Raw genomic sequence first — 20,917 nt, forward strand, 5'->3', positions numbered from 1 at the left:
AAGGTAGGTTAAACTTACAGGGACTTCCCTGGTGGTCCAGTGGCTAAGACTCCATGCTCACAATGCAGGGGGCACCGGTTCAGTCCCTGGTCAGGAAACTAGATCCGACATGCTGTGACTAAAGATCCCACATGCCACAGTTATGACCTGGCACAGCCAAATCAATCAATAAATATTAAAAAAAAAAAAAAAAAACTTGGAGAGGCAAAGTGAAGGTGAGGTGGAGAGCTGTCCCCGCGTGTTGCTCTTTTTCACTGGTGGCCGTACAGAGAGAACTACTCTGCTGGCTCGGTGACCAGCAGGCCTGGCAAAGGGACAGGTTTTCCTCATGGAAGCTGGTAGGACCGGTAATCTGTGGGGAAGACCTGGGGCTTTAGGCTCAGGTGAACCTCAGGCAGGTTCCTGCTCCCTCACCTGGTTGAGTGAGTTTCAGGTTCCTCATCTGGGAAATGGGAACAATAACCATACTTATCGCTTCTGGGTTGTTTTGAAGATTAAATGAGATAACACATTCAAAATTTTTTGGATGGAGTCATTGTTCAAAATCGATTATTCTTTGTAAGCATTTAGCAAGTCATTTATTGAATGACTCACATACAGGAAACAGGCTTCCCAGGTGGCTCAGTAATATAGCATCTGCCTGCCAATGCAGGAGAAGCAAGAGATTCAGGTTCAATCCTTGAGTCTGGAAGATACCTTTGAGTAGGAAATGGCAACCCTCTCCAGTATTCTTGCCTAGAAAATTCCATGGATAGAGGAGCCTGACGGGCTACAGTCCATGGGATCGCAGAGTCAGACACAACTAAGCAGGAACGCACATGTAGGAGACACTGTGCCCAGTCCTTCTGAGGGAGTCAAAGAAATCTAAGACTGGGGGTGTGCTGGCAAACTGGCTCTGGGGTGTGGGGCAAGCCCTGGTTTGCAGCTTTTGGTGGTTTCTGTGGTTTAAATAGTTCCATCATGGCCAATTTCAAGCTACTGGCAGTTTAGCAACTGGCTGGCAAAATTCCAAATAGTCCACTCTAGAGAGCAGGCCCCCAACCCAATGGGCTTTCTCTGTAGTTAGGAGATGACACACCAGTGAAAAATTAACAGTAGTGGCTGACAGATACACAGCCCAGTCCATAGATAGCTGATCTAGAGGGCCTTTGAGGGCCATGTTTTCAGGGTACAAGCAGGGTTTACTGAGATGCAGAGGGAGAAAAGGGCTCAGGGATAAAATATGCATCTTGTGTAAGGTAATAGGGAGCCACTGAAAGTATATGGGCAAGAGTATATGATGATGATAGCTGCATATCAGTAAAGTTAAGCTGGGAGTGATTTTTTAGAATGGATGAGAAGAGAGAGGATTGAGAGGCAGGAAAACCAGAGGGGAAGCTAATGAAATCACTAGATCTCTTTTCATACACAGATTGCATCTTGGACTAGGAAAGATAACAGTACACAGTGAAGCAATATAACAAACATACACTTCGTGGAACATAATAGCGATCTGAGGCTTCCAGCAGTTTACCCTGAGAACCACGGTGGTGAGTAGCATCTCTATTTATTACTCTGTCAGGCTCAACACACAATCTTTGAAGAAGCCCTGATGAAGATAGCAGGTGTCACTTAAATGAATAAGCAATTAGCTCGGGAGTAAACGTGTCTTGTAAATGAAGTCAGGCTTCCCAGGTGGCTCGGTGGTAAAGAAGCCACCTGCCGGTGAAGGAGATGTGGGTTCAATCCTAAGTTGAGAAGATCCCCCGGAGAAGGAAATGGCAACCCAATCCAGTATTCTTACCTGGGAAACTCCATGGACAGAGGAGCCTGGTGGGTTACAATTCAGGGCGCTGCAAAGAGTCAGACAGGACTGAGCATACACACACACACACACACACACACACACACACACACACACAGAGTCACGGAACTGGTCGGTGATCAAACTTTAGCGAAGAGCTGACTCATTGGAAAAGACAATGATGCTGATAAAGATTGAGGGCAAAAGGAGAAGGGGGCAACAGAGGATGAGATGGTTGGCTGGTATCACTGATTCAATGGACATGAGTTTGAGCAAACTCCAGGAGATAGTGAAGAACAGGGAAGCCTGGTGTGCTGCAGTTCATGAGGTCGCAAGGAGTCAGACATGACTTAGCACCTGAACAACAGCAACAGACTTTAGCAGGGAAGCACCTTGAATGTGTATGTGACACTTTTAACCTATTTGCTTAGAATCTGATCTAGCCCTCAGGGGTGATCCTCAACCCTCTTTTCTCATCTGCCCTTTGGTTTCCATGCCTGGGAGGAGGTGAACGGCCCATCTGACCTCAGCTCCAGTTTCAGGGGGGTAGAGGGAGGGTGTAGGGAGACGACTGCTCCCTGCTTGAGCTTGAGCTCAGTACTGGGTAACTTCTGTGGGAGGGTGGTGTACCAAGTGTTGGGCCTGGCATCCCAACAGGTGAACATGTATTCCCGCTGATTTGTCCTCTTCTCCTGGCATTAGAAGTCAACCTGCCCTGTAAATAAAGACACCAAACCAGCAATTCGTTTTTCCCACAGCGAGGCCCGGAGCACGGAGCCTTGGATCCCTGAGTTCTGAGCCAGGCAGCCACTGGCCTGACCTTGGGCAAGTCCCTTGCCTTCCTCAGGCTAGAACTACATCCGACCTGTCAGGTGAGGGGCCCTGGATTACATATCCTTCCGGCTTCTTCTAGACCTGACGCTCCAGCCAGCACTCGGTGTTGCCAAGAAACCCCAGGAGAAGGAAGAGAATTTGTTCTCAGCTTCTCCCTTTGATTTTCTGAGTAACTGCAGTTGAGCATAGAGATGTGGGGGCTGTCAGCACTGTCTCTCCCACATTCTGGCTTTGCTGGCAGCAGGGGACAGATGCTGGGCTTTTTGCCCGCCGGGAGTGTTTCCCCCAGAGGAGGCAGAGCAGGCAGCAGATCCAAAGTGGGCTGAAACATTAGTGGCACCTCCTTTAGCACAGATTTCATCACGGAGCGTATGCAGCCCCAGATGCAGCTGAGCTCAAAACCAAAAGGACAGGGAAGTGAAGGCAGAAGCAAATGCACCGAAACGAGCTTAAGGGCTCTGGTGTTTCACAGAAACAATCTGGGACTAAACTAAAGCAAAATAGAAGGAACTCTCCTGATTTCTTTAAATGAGTGCTTGAATGGGATTAATGTCCCAGGTCTCTCCTTTCTCCAGAGGCCCGGGGAAGCAGGGCTGGAGGCAGGGAGAGGTGCCTTGCGGACACTGAGTGGCAACTTCAAGGTCACACCCTGGGCACCTCACTCTCCCCACCCAAGCCACACCAGGCGAGTGTAAACATTGTCTTTCATTTCAATCTCAACTTGAAAAATAGATTAAGAAGCTACAAACCCAACTGGAGTCTAAACAGTTGCCCTTTGTTAGAGGCACGCAGCTGAGCAGGAAATTAACAATGAGGAATTCACACTTGGCAAGACGCAAAAATATGAAAGGCCGATGGCTGATTTCCTAGTGGGCAAGGTTATCTTCCTCAACAGAGAGCTTTCGGTTGTCAGAGGAACAGTTTGCTGGGTCCCAAAACATTTAGGATCAGGCCCCTGTGTCCGCATCAGCCTGGCGTGCCGATCTGGAGCAGGATGTGAAATTCTCTGCTTGTGGTTTTAGCTTGACTCCACTGAAGCCAAGGGCCAAGGACTGAGAGAGAGAGATGAGGGGCTATGCGTTGAGATTGGGCCCCTTGTTTGTTTGCTTTTAATTTGGCTGCTCTAGAACTTCATTTCGGCACACAGAATCTTCGATCTTCGTTGTGGCACAGGTTTGGGGGGGCGGGGGGGTGGGGGTGTCTTTGCTTTAGTTGTTGCATGAGAACTCTTTAGTTGTGACACGTGAGATCTTAGCCCCCTGACGATGGAACCCGAGCCCCCTGCATTGGGAGCATGGAGTCTTAGCCACTGGACCACCAGGGAAGTCCCTGGGGCCCATGTTTTGGATACTCAGGATAGCCAGAGTTCTAGCTTTCCTGTCGCCCAGCCCAGGCAGAAGGGTAAGGCAAACAGGCAAGAAGGAGTCTGTCATAGCTCCTTCAGGTCCCTGAGGCATGCCCCCCAACATCCCGGCTCTGCTGCCTTGGGAACTCCGTGCTCCCATTAGGACAGCATCTATCAGCTCTTCACCAGCAAGTTCTCTCTCTCCCTCCTGATGTGGGCATCTGTGAGAATCTTTGAAACTGGTGGGTGTGTCACAAAAGGTGGAAAATGCACGACGGGGCTGAAACCAGGACAGCCAAAACGAATAAAGCAAAGGCTCAAGGGGACTAGCTGACCTAGAAATTACTCGTCCCTCTGTTCTCTTCCCCGCAGGCTTCTCCTTTCTCCCTTAGACCCAAGGTGGAGAAGGGCTACGACCTGATAAAAATACACAGGCTTGTTACCTCCCTGCCTTTCTTGGATGATTAGAGGAAAACCCCTGAGACCCTTAAGTGCTGGCTTCTCTCCTAGGGTTCTCCCAAGGGCTGCACCCACATAGGCTTGGAAATGGTTAGAATGCCTTGAGGCTATTTACACAAAGGATGTGTGGTATTTGCATGTAATTTCCCTGTGCGATCTGAGCCATCTCTCCCCAGACCATTTGTTCAAGTTAAAAGTATTTTTATGACTCTCTTGATGGCTCTCACTTCTGGATTTTTCCTCTTGTCTGTGCCATCTTCTCCCTCAGGACCTCTCCTTGGCCCACATCTCTGGCAAGGGGAGTCCGGAGGCACCAAGCAAGGACCTGGGAGGAATGCAGGTCTTTCAAGGGTTTGCTTATCTCGCCTGCACCCTGAGCACCGGGGGAGGTTCTTTTTTCCAAAACAGTAACACTGTGTGATTACACTGTAGACCGTGGGACTCTAACCTAACTCACAGAAAATCTCTTTGATCTGGAATTTTCTCTGAACTACCGGCATCCCTTTCTCTTCTGCCTTCTGACCCTAGTCAGCCCCGTTACCATTATCACTTCTTCTTCTTTCTTTTTTAAGTCTTAACTCTTTTTTTTTTTTTTTTTTTTGGTTCTGCTGGGTTTTGGTTGCTTCCAGCGCGCTTTCTCTGATTGTGGTGAGCGGGGGCTAGTCTCTAGTTGAGATACTTGGGCTTCTCATTGCAGTGGCTTCTCATTGTGGAACACAGGCTTTTAGGTGTACAGGTTTCAGTAGCTGCGGCAGATAGGCTCAGTGGTTGTGGCTTGGGGGTGGACTTAGTTCCTCTGGGATCTGCCCAGACTAGGGATCAAACCCACGTCCTCTGCATTGGCAGGTGGATTCTTATTCACTGTACCACGAGCGAAGTCCTGATCACTTCTTTTTTTAAACTGAGTCTTGATTCACTAATGGCTTCTTTGTAATAGACAGTAAGGATTGGAGGAAGAACAAAGTTATAAGCTTGGGGAGTGTTATCCAAGACAGGGAACAGGGCTTCCCTGGTGGCTCCATGGTTAAAAAAAAAAAAAAAAAAATCTGCCTGCCAATGCAGGAGGCATGGTTTCCATCCGTGATCCAGGAAGATCCCACATGCCTCAGAGCATCTAAGCCCATGCACCAGTTATTCAGCCTGTGCTCTAGAGCCAGGGAGCTGCAACTACTGAGCCCACATGCCCTAATGAACCACGTGCCCTAAAGCCTGTGCTCCACAGCAAGAAAAGCCACTGCACCTTGAGAGCATGACTGCAACAAGAGAGTAGCCCCTGCTTGCCTCAACTAGAAAAAAGCCTTATGCAGCAATGAAGACCCAGCACAGCCAAAAATAAATAAATACAAATAAAATTATATTTATATATGAAAAGATAGGGAGCAAACCCACTTCCCAAGATCAGAGGCTGAGATGAAAGAAGAACAGATCATTGCAAAAAACAGGAACAGAGCTGCCTGACTGAGCTACATCCTGCCTGACTCTGGCTGCAGATGTGGGTAAATCCGCTCAGAGATTGTGCCCCCTTTACCAATGGCCAAGGGCAGGAAGGACAAAGACTTCTTTGATAATAAGATTATAAGGCATTTTACTCTGTGATGTGCTAAAGGCTTTCTGCTTTGAGGCCATACTGATTCTTCGTGACTTGTATTTTATCTTTACCCAGTAATTACAAGGTAGGCCCTGTGTGTGATGAAAAGGGTAGCTGGTAGTCATTGGTTCCCTTCCAAAGATATGTCTAAAAGCCTTCTAGTGGTGAGGGTCAAGGGTTGGAGGGAGGGCTCTGAACTCTGCCACGGAGCCCTGGTGCTTGGGAGAAGCTTCCATCTGCTGGCCTGGGCCAGGGACTTGCCTGCTCCTCGGCATCAGTCAAAAAAAAAAAAGACAAATATGTGTTCCTGCCATCCTGGGGACAACCAAGGCAACTGGGTGATGGTATCTTTGTCACCAGGTCTGCAACTGAGAAGAGGACAATTAAAAGTACAAAAGAGGAAACTCCCTGGCAGTCCAGTGGTTGGAAATTTGCCTTCCAGTGTTGGGGGATGCCGGGTTCGATCCCTTGTCAGGGAACTAGGATCCCACATGCCCACCAGTCAACTAAGCCCCCTCTAGGAAACTGCTGAGCCTGTGCACAGCACAACTGAGACTCCAGGCAGCCAAGTAAATAAATAAATGAGTTAAAAAACTAGTACAAAAGGTAATCAGGAAAGAGACTTTGTGAAATGGCTTTTACAAATCTAATCAAGGGAACCCAAGGGTCCAACAGTACACTGAATGTTGCTGAAACATTGCTGACATCGTGTTCTAGCAGTTGAAGTTTTTGCTAATCAGTCTACGCTCTCACCAGACCCACACAAAAAAGAAAAGGTTTAAAACACATATGTCTGTAATCAAGCTCTGGAGTGGTGTCTTCTGTCTGTCCCAGTGACCCACTGTGGTTGTGTGTTCTCATTCAGAGAAGCCCTTCACCTGTCATCCCGCCTTGACTCTCCTTGCTCGCATAGTTTCCAAAAGGCATGATCCGAGCTTGACTGTCTCGATCTACTCTGAGTTGAGGGTCTCCTAACTTCAGGGCTACATGAGCTGCAGAAGGGACCCATAAACAGAGAATGTGTATAGCATTCTGCTCTTTGAAAGGAGCTAAATGAGAGGGTTAGAAGTAGAAGTGGAAGCAGTGTCAGATTTTGTTTTATTGGGCTCCAAAATCACTGCAGATGATGACTGCAGCCATGAAATTAAAAGATGCTTGCTCCTTGGAAGGAAAGCTATGACTAACCCAGACTATGTCTTACAAAGCAGAGACATCACTTGGCAGACAAAGGTCTGTCTAGACAAATCTATGGTTTTTCCAGTAGTCAGATATGGATGTGATAGTTGGGCCATAAAGAAGGCTGAGCGCAGAAGAACTGATGCTTTTGCACTGTGGTGTTGGAGAAGACTCTTGACAGTCCGTGGACTGCAAGGAGATCAAACCAGTCAATCCCAAAGGAAATCAACCCTGAATGTTCATTGGAAGGTCTGTTGCTAAAGCTGAAGCTCCGATACTTTGGCCACCTGATGCGAAGAGCCGAGTCATCGGAAAAGACCGTGGTCCTGGGAAAGATTGAAGGCAAAAGGAAGAAAGGGCGATAGAGAATGGGATGGTTGGATGGCACCACCAACTCAATGGACATGAGTCTGAGCAAACTCTGGGAGACAGTGGAGGACAGAGAAGACGGGCGTGCTGCAGTCCATGGGGTCGGACACGACTTAGAGACTGGGCAACAACAAAGTGAGACGGATGTCGGTGGCGACGTCTTCCGAGCGGGTCACCAGCACTGATCAATCTCCCTGGCCCCGGGGAGTCCCTTTGAGGCTACGGCGCTGGGGGTGGGGGGAACCCACCCGAAGTTCCTCGGCTGGGGCGGGCGGGCTAGGGGCACCCATCTGCGGGGTTTCTGACCATTGCCTTTGGGATGCTGAGGGGTGGGGCTGGAGAAGGCATCCTCCCGGCCGGGAAGCCGCGTGCGCCCTTCGGATGCTGGGGACAATGGTGAGCGAACTCCTGGGCCTCGACCTGGCGCGCGCGGCGAGACGGCGGCTCCCGCGCGGTCACCTGAGCGGGGTCAGCTGGCTCCGTGGGGGCGACGCGTCCCCGGCCCCTCCAGCCCGCGCTGGGCCGCGAGCCCCGGGCCGGCCGGGCGCGCCCGGCGGCCGCTCCGCCGAGTGCCGCCGCCCATTGGCTGGCACGGCGCGGCCCCACTCCCGCCCCGCCCCGCCATTGGCCGCGGCCGCCGCGGGCCCCGCGCGCTAGCCGCGGCTGACATCACGAGGCCTGAGGCGGCGGCGGCGCCCCCGGCCCAGCCCGCAGCCCCCCTCGGCATAGGCGCCGCCGCGGGGCCCGGCGGAGGATGGTGCGCGGCGCGCCCGGGGCTGCCCGCCGCCGAAGCCGCAGCGCCGAGGCAGGAGCGGGCCGCGGCGCGCAGCCGACCCCCGCACCGGACGCGGGGCGAGCGGCCGCCGCGGTGAGGCGCCCAGGGCGGCGCGCGCGCAGCGGCCATGGGGGCCCTGACCAGCCGGCAGCACGCGGGCGTGGAGGAGGTGGACATCCCGTCCAATTCCGTGTACCGCTACCCGCCCAAGTCCGGTGAGCGCGAGCCGGGGCTGCGAGGAGGTCGCGATGCCCCCGCGCGGGGGGTTCCCCGGGGGCCCAGGGGACCCAGAGGCCGACGGCGCTGCAGAGCCATCTCGGAGGGTGGGAGGTGTTGGACCAGGTCTGGGAGGGGCTGCTTCAGGGCCCTTGGCGGGGGTCGCCGGGGTGGGCAGCCCCTCCGCCGGGGGCTGGGAGCGGCCTGCGCGCCATCGGGTCCTGTGACGGAGACGTGCGCTCGGGGGACTGCGGCTCCGAGGGGCGGGGTGTCCACGGCGCAGGCCAGGTCCCTTCCTTCCCGCCCGGTGCCCGGGCCCCCTCAGGAGCTGAGGGTGAGGTGGAACGGGTTGGCATCCGAAGCGGGCACCTGTGCTAGGTGCTGGCCCTGGTGGCCTCCGGAGAGGGAGGCACAGGTTTGAATTAGGTTCTCCTGGTTGCGGGATTGGGGGGTGCTGCTGGAGGATGGCGGCCGAAAATGCGTTTGCTGTTGCGGGTGCTTTTTCAAGAGGCTGTCAGAAGAAAGGAGTTTAACAGAAATGTATCAGAGTCATTCGGGTTGTCGCTTTGCCAGAGTAGTGGCAACCCTGGCATTTGGAATGAGAATAGCCCTGGGATAGGGCACAGGTATTGATAATGTCTAGAAGTATTATGTTTGTTTTCAGAATCATTAAAACGATACATGTCTCCAGCCTCTGGCTTGTACCATAAATATTGGAAGTGGAGGAGAATTTTGACAGCACAGAGAGGCTTACAAGTGGATTGAGCACCAGCCAGTTCGAAACTGCTAGCCAAGACCCTAACTCCTGGCTGTTTGTTTTTCAATACTTTTCTCAAGACTTCTGGGGACCCATGGCTACCATCTTCCCTTCGGCTTTGGACCTGATGAAGATTTTCATGATCTTGGAGAGATGTCAGAATTACAGCAGTAGAATAAAGACATGCTAATGAGATGAGCTGGTTTCTCAGCAGTCGATCCAGTTTGTGCCAGGTGAAAGCTGGGACCAGACAATGAAGCTGCACCCTGCAGTGTGTCTGCCAGGCTGTGTTGCACACTGCTTTTGTGGCAAAGAATGAAACGTTGCAGACATGAATATGCTTTTGAACTGCTTTAGTATAGTCTGAGATCAAGGGAGGCATTATTAGTGTTTTAATAAAGCTCTGGCTAATTACTACTGTATGAACCCAGTGCTAAAGGAGGCATGCATTTTGCTTTTTAGTCGACAAAAATATACACAATTATTTGTGGACTTTTCTGAAATCACTTAGCTTTTATTGATTCGCATATGGAGCGTGTTTTGCTGAACTTGGAGTTTGCAGTGGAGTTCACTGCCTCAGAAGAGTATTCATCCATCCTTCACTTATCGGAATAAGCATAGGTCGATCAAAGTCCCCAAAGGATATTGATGCAACTGTGGATCTTGGATGATGATAATACAAGGGTAATGGACCAAACTGAAACTTTCCCTAACCATCACCCTCCATACTTATAGTCTTAAATCATCATCTCTGCTCTACCAGTCTTTTTTAACCCATTTTTTAATCAGAGCTTTTGCACGAGAGAAATCTTCGTAGCAAGTGGACCAAATTTTGTATGTTGAACGTAAAACACAGAAAATAGGAATCAGAACATTCATGTCCCAGTCGGCAGACCTCTGTATACTTGAAAATTTGTGTACTTGGCGTATATGCGCTAGTCTAGAGGCATCTGCTATCTTTCACATGATCTTTATCATTATTATTGTTTTATTTATTTGGCTGTGTTGCCTCATTTCGGCACACGGGGATCTTGCTCTGCAGAGAACTGACTCTGTCTAGGACTCTCTCTAGTTGTGGCTCGAGGGTTCAGTAGTTACAGCACAGAGGCTTAGTTGTTCCATGGCATGTGGGATCTTGGTTCCCTGACGAGGGATCGACTCTTCGTCCCCTGCATTGCAAGGCAGATGCAAGTCCCTCGTGTGATCTTTAAATTTACCCGATTATTGGATTATAATATTTTTTGGTTTTTTTGGCCGGGCAGTGCAGCATACAGAGTCCCTACCAGAAATAGGACTGATGCCCCCTGCATTGGAAGCTTAGAGTCTTAACTGCTGGACCATCAGGGCAGTCCCTGGATTATAGTATTTGAGCCCCAAAGGAACCTTGCAGAGAATCTGGCCCCTGATCCATTCATTTGGCGGGTAAGAAAATGGAGACTCAGAGAGTGGGTTGGTAAAGGCCAAGGTTACCCAGCAAGTTCGTGCTCTTCTTACTAAACCATCAGCCTCTGCCTTTCTTAAGGAATTGGATTTTGAACTCATCCTTGATGATTAGTGGAATGGAGGCTATTCTGCATCAGTATTGGTACAAAACTCAGAGGCCTGTCTCCCTGTTGAAGGATCAGACTGGGCTGATCTTGAGGTCTCCCTATCTTTGGTGCTGAGAGTGGAACAAAGCAAACAGCAGAATCAGCTTTCTCCAGGTGACCAACCTGGCTGAGCTGGGACCGCCCTCTGGCTCACCAGGAAGTCTCTATAACTCCACGTGCCCAGCAGAAATTGGTTTTTCTGCTTTTTGTATTTTTAAAGGAACCCCTTAATTTTGTACGCATGTTGACCTGGAAACATTTAAAAGATATTGAGAACAGCTGATTTCATGTTGGCACTTGGGTTTATAGCTTTTTTTTGTTCTTTACTAGAGATAGGCGAAAATAAAATAGCCTAAAATTATTTAGAATTAATTATTTTTTTGAATCAGTCATAGAGTCACATAGTTCAAAGTTGAAAAGAATGAGAAGGCATACAGTGAGAGTCTAGTTCTCACAGTGCCTGTTCATCCACCCAGTTCCTCCCCATATGCTGCCCATACCTACGTAACCACTTTCTGGAATTCTTCCAGTTTCTTGTGTAAATACAAGTGTAACTACTTAGACTGCTCTGCACCGTGTTTTGTTTTGGTTTTTTTACTTTCAAAGATATTGGAAGTCTTTTTCTGTTATCTCCATATTAGGGTTTTTTTGTTGTTGTTGCTGTTATTGTTGTTCTTTTAAAAAATAAAACAACTAAAAAAAATTTCATTAAGAAACAAAACAATCAATTAAAAAATAAAATAACATTCCTTGGTGTGTACGTGCTATTGGTTTTTCACGCAGTCTGCTACTGGTGAACATTTGGAAGTGTCTTTCCGCCCCAACCTTTTACTATTACAAACAATGCGGCAATGACTAATATTATGCATATGTTCTCAGGCAGTTTTTAGCTTTGTTAATAAATACACAAATATTAATCATTTAAATAACAGGAAGTATGATGGGAATTTGTTGCTGTAGACTGTTACTACATTAGCATAGAAAGCTGTTTTCAGCACTGTTCTGCACAGTGCTAAAAGGCACAGGGTTGTGCCTTTGTAATTTTTGAGTTGGAAGCCATTCTGTGCTTTTAAATCCTCCTCTGAGATCTTTGTTTCTTTCAAAGCCCATGATCATTTGTTCAGCAAAGGTATAGTTTTGCTGAGGTGTTGTTTTTATGCATACAGGCCCAACTTTTGAAAGGTGTCTCCATATTGATAAGGGTCATTGGTTCTGTTTTCCTCTGTCCAGGAAGAAATAGCATACCATAAAGACATTCACTTTAATTCAGTACCTGATAAATCTAGTTCATTTCCCTCTTACATATTTGAGCAAATTGGAAAATAGGAGTAATTCATTTTGCTTAGGTGTTAAGAGGGAAACTTATTATAAAAATTTAAGATGGGGAAGGGATAGTTAGGGGGTTTGGGATGGACGTGTATACACGGCTGTATTTAAAATGGATAACCAACAGGGACCTACTCTGTAGCACATGGAATTCTGCTCGATGTCACTTGGCAGCGTGGATGGAAGGGGAGTTTGGGGGAGAATGGTTACCTGTATGTATATGGCTGAGTCCCTTCGCTGTTCACCTGAAACTATTCACAACATTGTTAATTGGCTATACTTCAATACAAAATAAAAAGTTAAAAACATAAAGTAAAATTAAAAATGGTGAAACTTCCCTAGTGGTCCTGTGGTTAAGAACATGCCTTGCAGTGCAGGGGGTTAGATCCCTGGAAACTAAGATCCCACATGCCCCGGGGCAACTAAACCCATACCCAAACACCGCAGCTACTGAGCGCTGCAAGTAGAGATCCCACAGGAGGGGACAAAGACCCTGCGTGCTGCATCTAAGGCATGATGCAGCCAGATAAATAAATAAATAATTTTTTTAAAAGTAAATAAAATTCAGAATGGTAATCAGAGTCCTGGACAGCTAACATCATCATTCTCCAAATTTTTTGTTGTATTGGAGTATACACATGCTTGTCAAGTGGGTCTGTCCTAGGGCAAGAGCAGTTTCTGAAGCGTGGGTACTAAGTCTTTGCTGGTTGTACAGTTATAAAAATTTCTCTTAGCTTTGTTGTTGTTTAGTTGATGAGTCATGTCTGACTCTTTAGCAACCCCGTGGACTGTAGCCAGCCAGGCTTCTCTGTCCATGGGATCTCCCAGGCAAGAATATGGAGTGGGTTGCCATTTCCTTCTCCGGGGGTCTTCCCAGCCCAGAGATCGAACCCTCGTCTCCTGCATTGGCAGGTGAATTCTTTACCACTGAGCCGCCAGGGAAACTTACTGCAGAATAAAGAATTATTTGGTTTTGGCAAATTTTGATTGATGCATTAACCAAAATTAAGTAGGTCTCTTGGGACTTCCCTGGTAGTCCAAAGTTTAAGACTTAGCCTTCTAATGAAGGGGGTACAGGTTTGATCCATGGTCAGGGAGCTGGGATCCCACATGCCTTGAGGTCGAAAAAACCAAAACATAAAACAGAAACAATGTTGTAACAAATTCAATAAATACTTTAAAAATAGTCCACACATAAAAAAATATTTTAAAATGGTAAAAAAAAAATAGGTTTCTAAAATTTTTAGTAAATACATTTAATACCATAATAAAGCTAATGGTTGTTCTATTTAATGGTAGAGTCATAAAGCTCAAGAGTTCAAATGCTGGTGTTAGTTTTGAACACTTAAAAGGTGGTAATTCTACTTTGGAAACCTCCAGTATTTTTGCTTTATTTGTTCCTTACTTCATTGAGAGCAGACTGATTTCTTTCACTTTTCGATTGTGTCTTATGATTGAGGGCCTTTGATTTCCTTATATGAGAGTGGTTGTGTTCTTTTGTTCCTTAGCACCTCTCTTCTCATTCTGTTTATTACCGTCAATGCACATTATCGGGCACTGATGGACTGTGCTGTGTGCTAGTGTATAGATTCTGATCCTGGGATTTTGATGCCTATGGCAAGCATCAGGATAGAAGCCCTCAAATCAACTTTGTAGTTCATGATGTGGGTCACAGAAGGGAGGATTAACAATACAGGCTCTATGGTGGTTATATCACCAGGGTTCTCCAGAGAAAGAGAACCAATAGGAGATGTACACATATAATTGCCCTCTGTTACTGTGAGGCTGGCAAGTCTGAAAGTTGTAGGGCTGGCCAGCAAGCTGGATTCTCAGGAATTCATGTTGTATTCGTCAGTCTGAAATCTGTAGGACAGGCTGCCAGACGAGAAACTCAGGCAGGATTTCTGTGTTTGGTTTTTTTTCCCCCATACTTTAAACTTTTTATTTTGCATTGGGGTATAGCCAGTTAACAATGTCGTGGTAGTTTCAGGTGAACAGCAAAGGGACTCAGCCATACATATGTATGTGAATCTTACAGCGGAATTCCTTTTCCTCTGGGAAACCTCAGTTTTGGCTTTTAAAGCCTTCAACTGATTGGATGAAGCCCACCCACATTATCCAGGTTAATCTCTTTTACTTAAAGTCAACTAATTATAAAGGTTAATTACATCTGCAAAATACCTTGACAGCAACAGCTAGATTGGTGTTTGGACAAACGACTGACCACCATAGCCCTAGCCAAGTTGACATAAAAATTAACAATCATAGTGATTCTTTTTTTGTTGTTTTTTTTTTTGCTGTGCTGCACGACTTTTCAGGATCTTAATTTCCCAACCATGGATCAAACCTGTGGTAGTGAAAGTATGGAGTCCCAACCACTGGACCACCAGGAAATTCTCAGTAGCTTCTTATTTTATCAAATTATTTGTGCTAGATAGGCACAAAACTTTGGCTCCAAGTTTTTAGTTTCTGAAAGAGTGCCTGTGCTGGGAAATCATATTTTTAAATGTTTAAAAATTACAGTCTTTAAAAATCATAATTTAAGAATTACACTCCTTCCAAAATTTCAGTGTTTATCATCTAGTATCAAATGTAGAATGCAGTCATAAAGAGATAAATAAGAATATAAAATATACCATGATCAGGTGGAATTTATGCCAGGAATGCACGGTTGGTTTAATATCTGAAAAATCAATTGATGTTAACACGCCATATTAGTAGAATAAAGAATAAAAACTACATGATCTCCAGTACCTTGGATCAATACTGCTTAACATATCCAATACCTTTTCAAGATAAAAAACATTCAACAAGCTTGGAATAGAAAGGTGCTTCTTCAATCTGATGTGGGATATCTATGAGATACTCATAGCTACCAGTATAATTAATGGTGAGGTACAGATTTCTTTCCTCCTAAGATCAGGGTCAAGATAAGGATGTCTGCTTTTGCCATTCAGTGATGACTGAAGATTCTAACTGGATTGGCGATTCTAACAATAAGGTCAAACAAAGAAACACATAAAAAAGAAATTTAAAGGCAACCAGATTGTAAAGAAAAAAGTGAAACTGTATTCACAGATGACATGATCCTATGTATAGAAAATACTCAGGATTCCACAAAAAAAGCCTACTAGAACCAATAAATGAGTCAGGTTGTAGAAAAAAAGATCATATAAACACGAAAAAAATAAATTGTGCTTTTATATACAAGCAATTATCTGAAGGGGTTCCCTGGTGGCTCAGCGGTGAAGAGTCCGCCTGCAATGCAGAGGACTTGGAGACCTGGGTTCGATCCCTGGGTCGGGAAGATCCCCTGGAGGAGGAAATGGCAACCCACTCCAGTAATCCTGCCTGGAAAATCCCATGGACAGAGGAGCCTGGCGGGTTCCATGGGGTTGCAAAAGAGTTGGACACTACTGAGTGGCTAAACAACAACAAATAATCTGAAAATGAAATTAAGAAAACCGTTCCATTCCCAATAGCAGCAAAAAGAATATAGTGATTTTCAGGAATAAATTTAACATGAGTGTGTGATTCATACACTGAAAATTCTAAAATGTTATCAAGATTAATGCTCTAACTAAAGATTAGTTTAAAGAGGTCTGTATAAATAGACATTTCATGTTCATGAATTGGAAAACTCAGTTGAGATGTCAGTGGTCTCCCAATTGATCTAAAAATTGACTACATTCTCTGTCACAATCCCAACAGACTTTTTTGAAGAAACTGGCCAGCCAGTTCTAAAATACATGTGGACAAGCGAAGGATCTAGAATATCCTTAACAATTTTGAGAAGGAAGAACAAACTTGGAAGATTTTCATTACCCAATTTCAAAAATTACATCAAGACACGGTGTGGTGTTGGTACAGCTAGAAGCATATAGATCAGTAGAATTCAAGACAGAAATAAATCCTTATATTTATGGTCGGTGGTTTTTGACAGAAGTGCCAAGACAATTCAACAGGGAGAGGATATGCTTTTCAACAAATGGTGCTAGGACAATTGGATATTGACAAGCAGAAAAATGAGCTTAGACCCTTGTTTCACATCACCAAAAATTAACTCACATAGAATGAATGAATGAAATCGAATGAAAATATTGACCATGGAGTGGAAGAAAATATTTGCAAATCTTCTATATGGTAAGGGATTTGTGTCTAGATTATATAAAGAATGTGTGCAATTCAAAAACAAAAGGACAACCTGAAAAGAAGCAAAGTTCTTCAGTAAACATTTCTCCAACAAAGATACACAAATGAACAATAAGCATGTTAGTAATGAAAAGATGCTTACTATTGTTGGCCTTTGCTGCTGCTGCTAAGTTGCTTCAGTCGTGTCCGACTCTGTGCGACCCCATAGACGGCAGCCCACCGGGCTTCCCCATCCCTGGGATTCTCTAGGCAAGAATACTGGAGTGGGTTGTCATTTCCTTCTCCAATGCATGAAAGTGAAAAGCCAAAGTGAAGCCGCTCAGTCGTGTCCGACTCCTAGCGACCCCATGGACTGCAGCCCACCAGGCTCCTCTGTCCATGGGACCTTCCAGGCAAGAGTTCTGGTGCCATTGCCTTCTCCAGTTGGCCTTTCAGTTCAGTTCAGTCGCTCAGTTGTGTCCGACTCTTTGCGACCCCATGAATTGCAGCACGCCAGGCCTCTGTCCATCACCAACTCCCGGAGTTCACTCAGACTCACATCCATCAAGTCAGTGATGCCATCCAGCCATCTCATCCTCTGTCGTCCCCTTCTCCTCCTGCCCCCAATCCCTCCCAGCATCAGAGTCTTTTCCAGTGAGTCAACTCTTCGCATGAGGTGGCCAAAGTATTGGAGTTTCAGCTTCAGCATCATTCCCTCCAAAGAAATCCCAGGGCCGATCTCCTTCAAAATGGACTGGTTGGATCTCCTTGCAGTCCAAGGGACTCTCAAGAGTCTTCTCCAACACCACAGTTCAAAACCATCAATTCTTCGGCGCTCAGCTTTCTTCACAGACCAACTCTCACATCCATACATGACCACTGGAAAAACCATAGCCTTGACTAGATGGACCTTTGTTGGCAAAGTAATGTCTCTGCTTTTGAATATGCTATCTAGGTTGGTCATAACTTTCCTTCCAAGGAGTAAGCGTCTTTTAATTTCATGGCTGCAACCACCATCTGCAGTGATTTTGGAGCCCCCCAAAATAAAGTCTGACACTGTTTCCACTGTTTCCCCATCTGTTTCCCATGAAGTGATGGGACCAGATGCCACGATCTTTGTTTTCTGAATGTTGAGCTTTAAGCCAACTTTTTCACTCTCCTCTTTTACTTTCATCAAGAGGCTTTTGAGTTCCTCTTCACTTTCTGCCATAAGGGTGGTGTCATCTGCATATCTGAGGTGATTGCTATTTCTCCCGGCAATCTTGATTCCAGCTTGTGCTTCTTCCAGCCCAGCGTTTCTCATGATGTACTCGGCACAGAAGTTAAATAAGCAGGGTGACAATATACAGCCTTGATGTACTCCTTTTCCTATTTGGAACCAGTCTGTTGTTCCATGTCCAGTTCTAACTGTTGCTTCCTGACCTGCATATAGGTTTCTCAAGAGGCAGGTCAGGTGGTCTGGTATTCCCATCTCTTTCAGAATTTTCCAGAGTTTCTTGTGATCCACACAGTCAAAGGCTTTGGCATAGTCAGTAAAGCAGAAATAGATGTTTTTCTGGAACTCTCTTGCTTTTTCCTTTAGGGGAATGCAAATCAAAACTGCAGTTAGATTACCACTTCACAGCCACTAGGATGGCAATAATTTTTAAAAACAAATAGTAAGAGTTGGTGAGAATGTGGAGAAACTGAAATCCTGGTCCACCATTGATGGGAATGTAAAAAGGTACAGCTGCTATGGAAAACAATTTGACAGCTCCTCAAATGCTTTGTTACTTTATAACTCAGCAATTACAGTCCTAGGGGTGTATGTGTGTGTATGTATGCCCAAGAAAAATAAAAATATTCCATACCAAAACATGTAGATGAACGTTCATAGCAGCATTAGTCATAGTAGCTAAGAGGTGGGAATAACCCTAATGTTCAACAACTGGTGACTGGAACAACTGATAAAATGTGGTAAATCCGTGCAGTGGAGTGTTATTCGTCAATAAAAAGGAATGACATATTGATATGTGCTATAGCTTAGCTGAAACCTGAAAGTCACTAACATGAAGTGAAAGAAGCCAGAGGCAAAAGGGCATATATTGTATAATCCTGTTTATATGACATGTCCAGAAGAGGCAAATCCATAGAGACAGAAAGGAGATTAGTGACTGGCAGTGGCTGGGGGAGGGGGAGATGAGAAGTGATTGCTCACAGGGTTTCTTTCTGGGATTATGAAAATGTTCTAAAATTAGATAATGATGAATAGTTGCATAACTTGTGAATATACTAAAAAACCATCGAACTGTATGTTTTAAATAGATGAATTGTATGGTATGTGAATTATCTCTTGATAAAGCTGTTTTTAAAAGGGACCTAGGACCTCCCCAGGGCTCCCTTAGTGGCTCAGATGTAAAGAATCTGCCTGCCAGTGCAGGAGACTCAGGTTCTATCCTTGGGTCAGGAAGATCCCCTGGAGAGGGCAATGGCAACCCCCTCCTGTGTTCTCATCTGGGAAATTCCATGGACAGAGAAGCCTGTTGAGCTACAGTCCATGGGGTCTCAAAAAAAGCTGGACACGTCTTAGTGACTAAATGACAGCAAAGAGGACTTCCCTGGTGTCCCCATGGTTAAGACTGCCTTCCAATGCAGGGGGCGAGAGTTCAAACCCTGGTTGAGGATCCCACATACTCCATGATGGGGCCAAAATTTTTTTAAAATGGACTTAGATTCAAGAGTTAGAACTATAAAACCCCTAAAAGAAGACATAGGAGAAGCTATGTATTTGTTTCAGATTGGGCAGAGTTCTTTGATACAATGCCAAAAGCTAAATCCATAAGGGAAAAAACTGATAAATTGGATTTCTTCCAAATTAAAAATGTTTTTACTTCAAACAACATTAAGGAGATGAAAAGACAAGCCACCTTCTGAATGAAAATATTTGCAAACCACATAGAGGATTTACATCCAGAATATTTTGACAACTCTTACAACTCAATATTAAGACAACGACTCAATTTAAAAATGGACGAAAGAGTTGAATAGACATTTCACCAAAGAAGATATAGGAATAGCCAGTAAACACATGGAAAGATGCTCAGCATCAGTAGTTATTAGGGAAGTACAATTAAAACCACAATGAGATGGCACTTCAAAACTGCTAGGAGAGCAACAGGAAAAAAGACAACATCACGTGTTGGTGAGAAGGCAGAGAAATTGGGATCCTTGTACCTTACGGATGGGAATGCAAAATGGTAATGGCCAATTTGGAAAAGAGTGTGAGAGTGTCTTAAAAAGTTAAACATAAACTCACCTTATGGTCTAGCAGTTGCACTCCTCTCGTTGTTCACTGGCTCAGTCGTGTCCGACTCTTTGCGACCCCATGGACTGCAGCACACCAGGGCTTCCCTTTCCTTCACCATCTCCCGGAGCTTGCTCAAACTCATGTCCATTGAGACAATAATGGCATCCAGCCATCTCATCCTCTGTCGTCCCCTTCTCCTGCCTTCAATCTTTCCCAGCATCAAGGTCTTTTCCAACGAGTAAATCTATTAAAAAAAAATGAAGACATAGATACACACAGCACCGTGTGTTCAGTTGTTCATAACAGCATTGCTCATAATGATCAAAAAACTGAAAGTAATCCAAATGTCCATCAACTGGTGAATGGATTAACAAAATAAGGTATATTCATTCATTACAATACTATTCAGCAATTTAAAGAAAACAGCTATTGACATACACTACACAATGCAGACTAACCCCAAAAACTTTGTGGTAAGTGAAAGTAGCCAGATACAAGATGATGTATTATTGTATGTGTCCATTTGTATGGACTAGAAACAGCAAATACAAAGAATCAGAAAGCAGAGCAGGGTTTGCTTAAGGCTGGGGGTGGGAGTGGGAATTAGTTGTAAATGGACACAAGGGAGCATTCTGTGGTGGTGATGTTTTCAACTGGATTGTGGTGATAGTTGCCAAAATCATTGAATTGTAGCATGGATGAATTTTATGCTGTGTATATTATACCTCAATAAAAACTGTTTTTAAAAATAACAGTCAAGAGACTTCCCTGGTGGTCCAATGGTTAAGACTCTGAGCTCCCAATGCAGGGGGCTCGGGTTCCATCCCTGGTCAGGGAACTAGATCCCACACGCAGCAAAGATGGAAGATCCCAAATGCTGCATCTAATTCCCGGCACAGCCAAATGCATAAATAAATATGAAAAAAGGAAATACCAAGTGTTTTATGCCAGTTGAATAAAATAAAGAGAAGAGCTTGAGGACTTCCCTGGTGGTCCCGTGGTTAAGAAGCCGTTGGCCAGTGCGGGGAACACGGGTTTGAGCCCTGGTCGGGGAAGGTTCCACATGCCTCAGGGCAACTAAGCCTGCACACCACAACTGGTGAGCTCGTGCTGTAGAGCCAGCGAGCTGCAACCACTGAGCCCACGGGCTGCAGCTCCTGAAGCTCTCAAGCTCTAGAGCCGTGCCCCGCGACAGGAGAGTCCACCACGGTGCAAAGCCCCCTCACCGCAATGAGAAAGTAGCTCCTGCTCACCACAGCTGGAGGAAGCCCACCACATGCCAC

The 20,917-nt window shown here is 45.8% G+C and overlaps 1 protein-coding gene across 2 annotated transcripts in view; it reads left to right on the forward strand.

Moving 5' to 3' along the window:
• Positions 1-8,456: 8,456 nt before the first annotated feature.
• Positions 8,457-20,917, forward strand: part of RNF157 (ring finger protein 157) — a 77,821-nt gene continuing 65,360 nt past the window's right edge. For both annotated transcript variants that reach the window (XM_068977901.1, XM_068977902.1), the window contains exon 1: positions 8,457-8,544. In XM_068977901.1, the coding sequence (XP_068834002.1) occupies positions 8,457-8,544 (88 nt within the window). The remainder of the gene's footprint in view (positions 8,545-20,917) is intronic.

This window comes from Capricornis sumatraensis, chromosome 8 (genome assembly GCF_032405125.1).
Source record: "Capricornis sumatraensis isolate serow.1 chromosome 8, serow.2, whole genome shotgun sequence".
Taxonomy (NCBI): domain Eukaryota; kingdom Metazoa; phylum Chordata; class Mammalia; order Artiodactyla; family Bovidae; genus Capricornis; species Capricornis sumatraensis.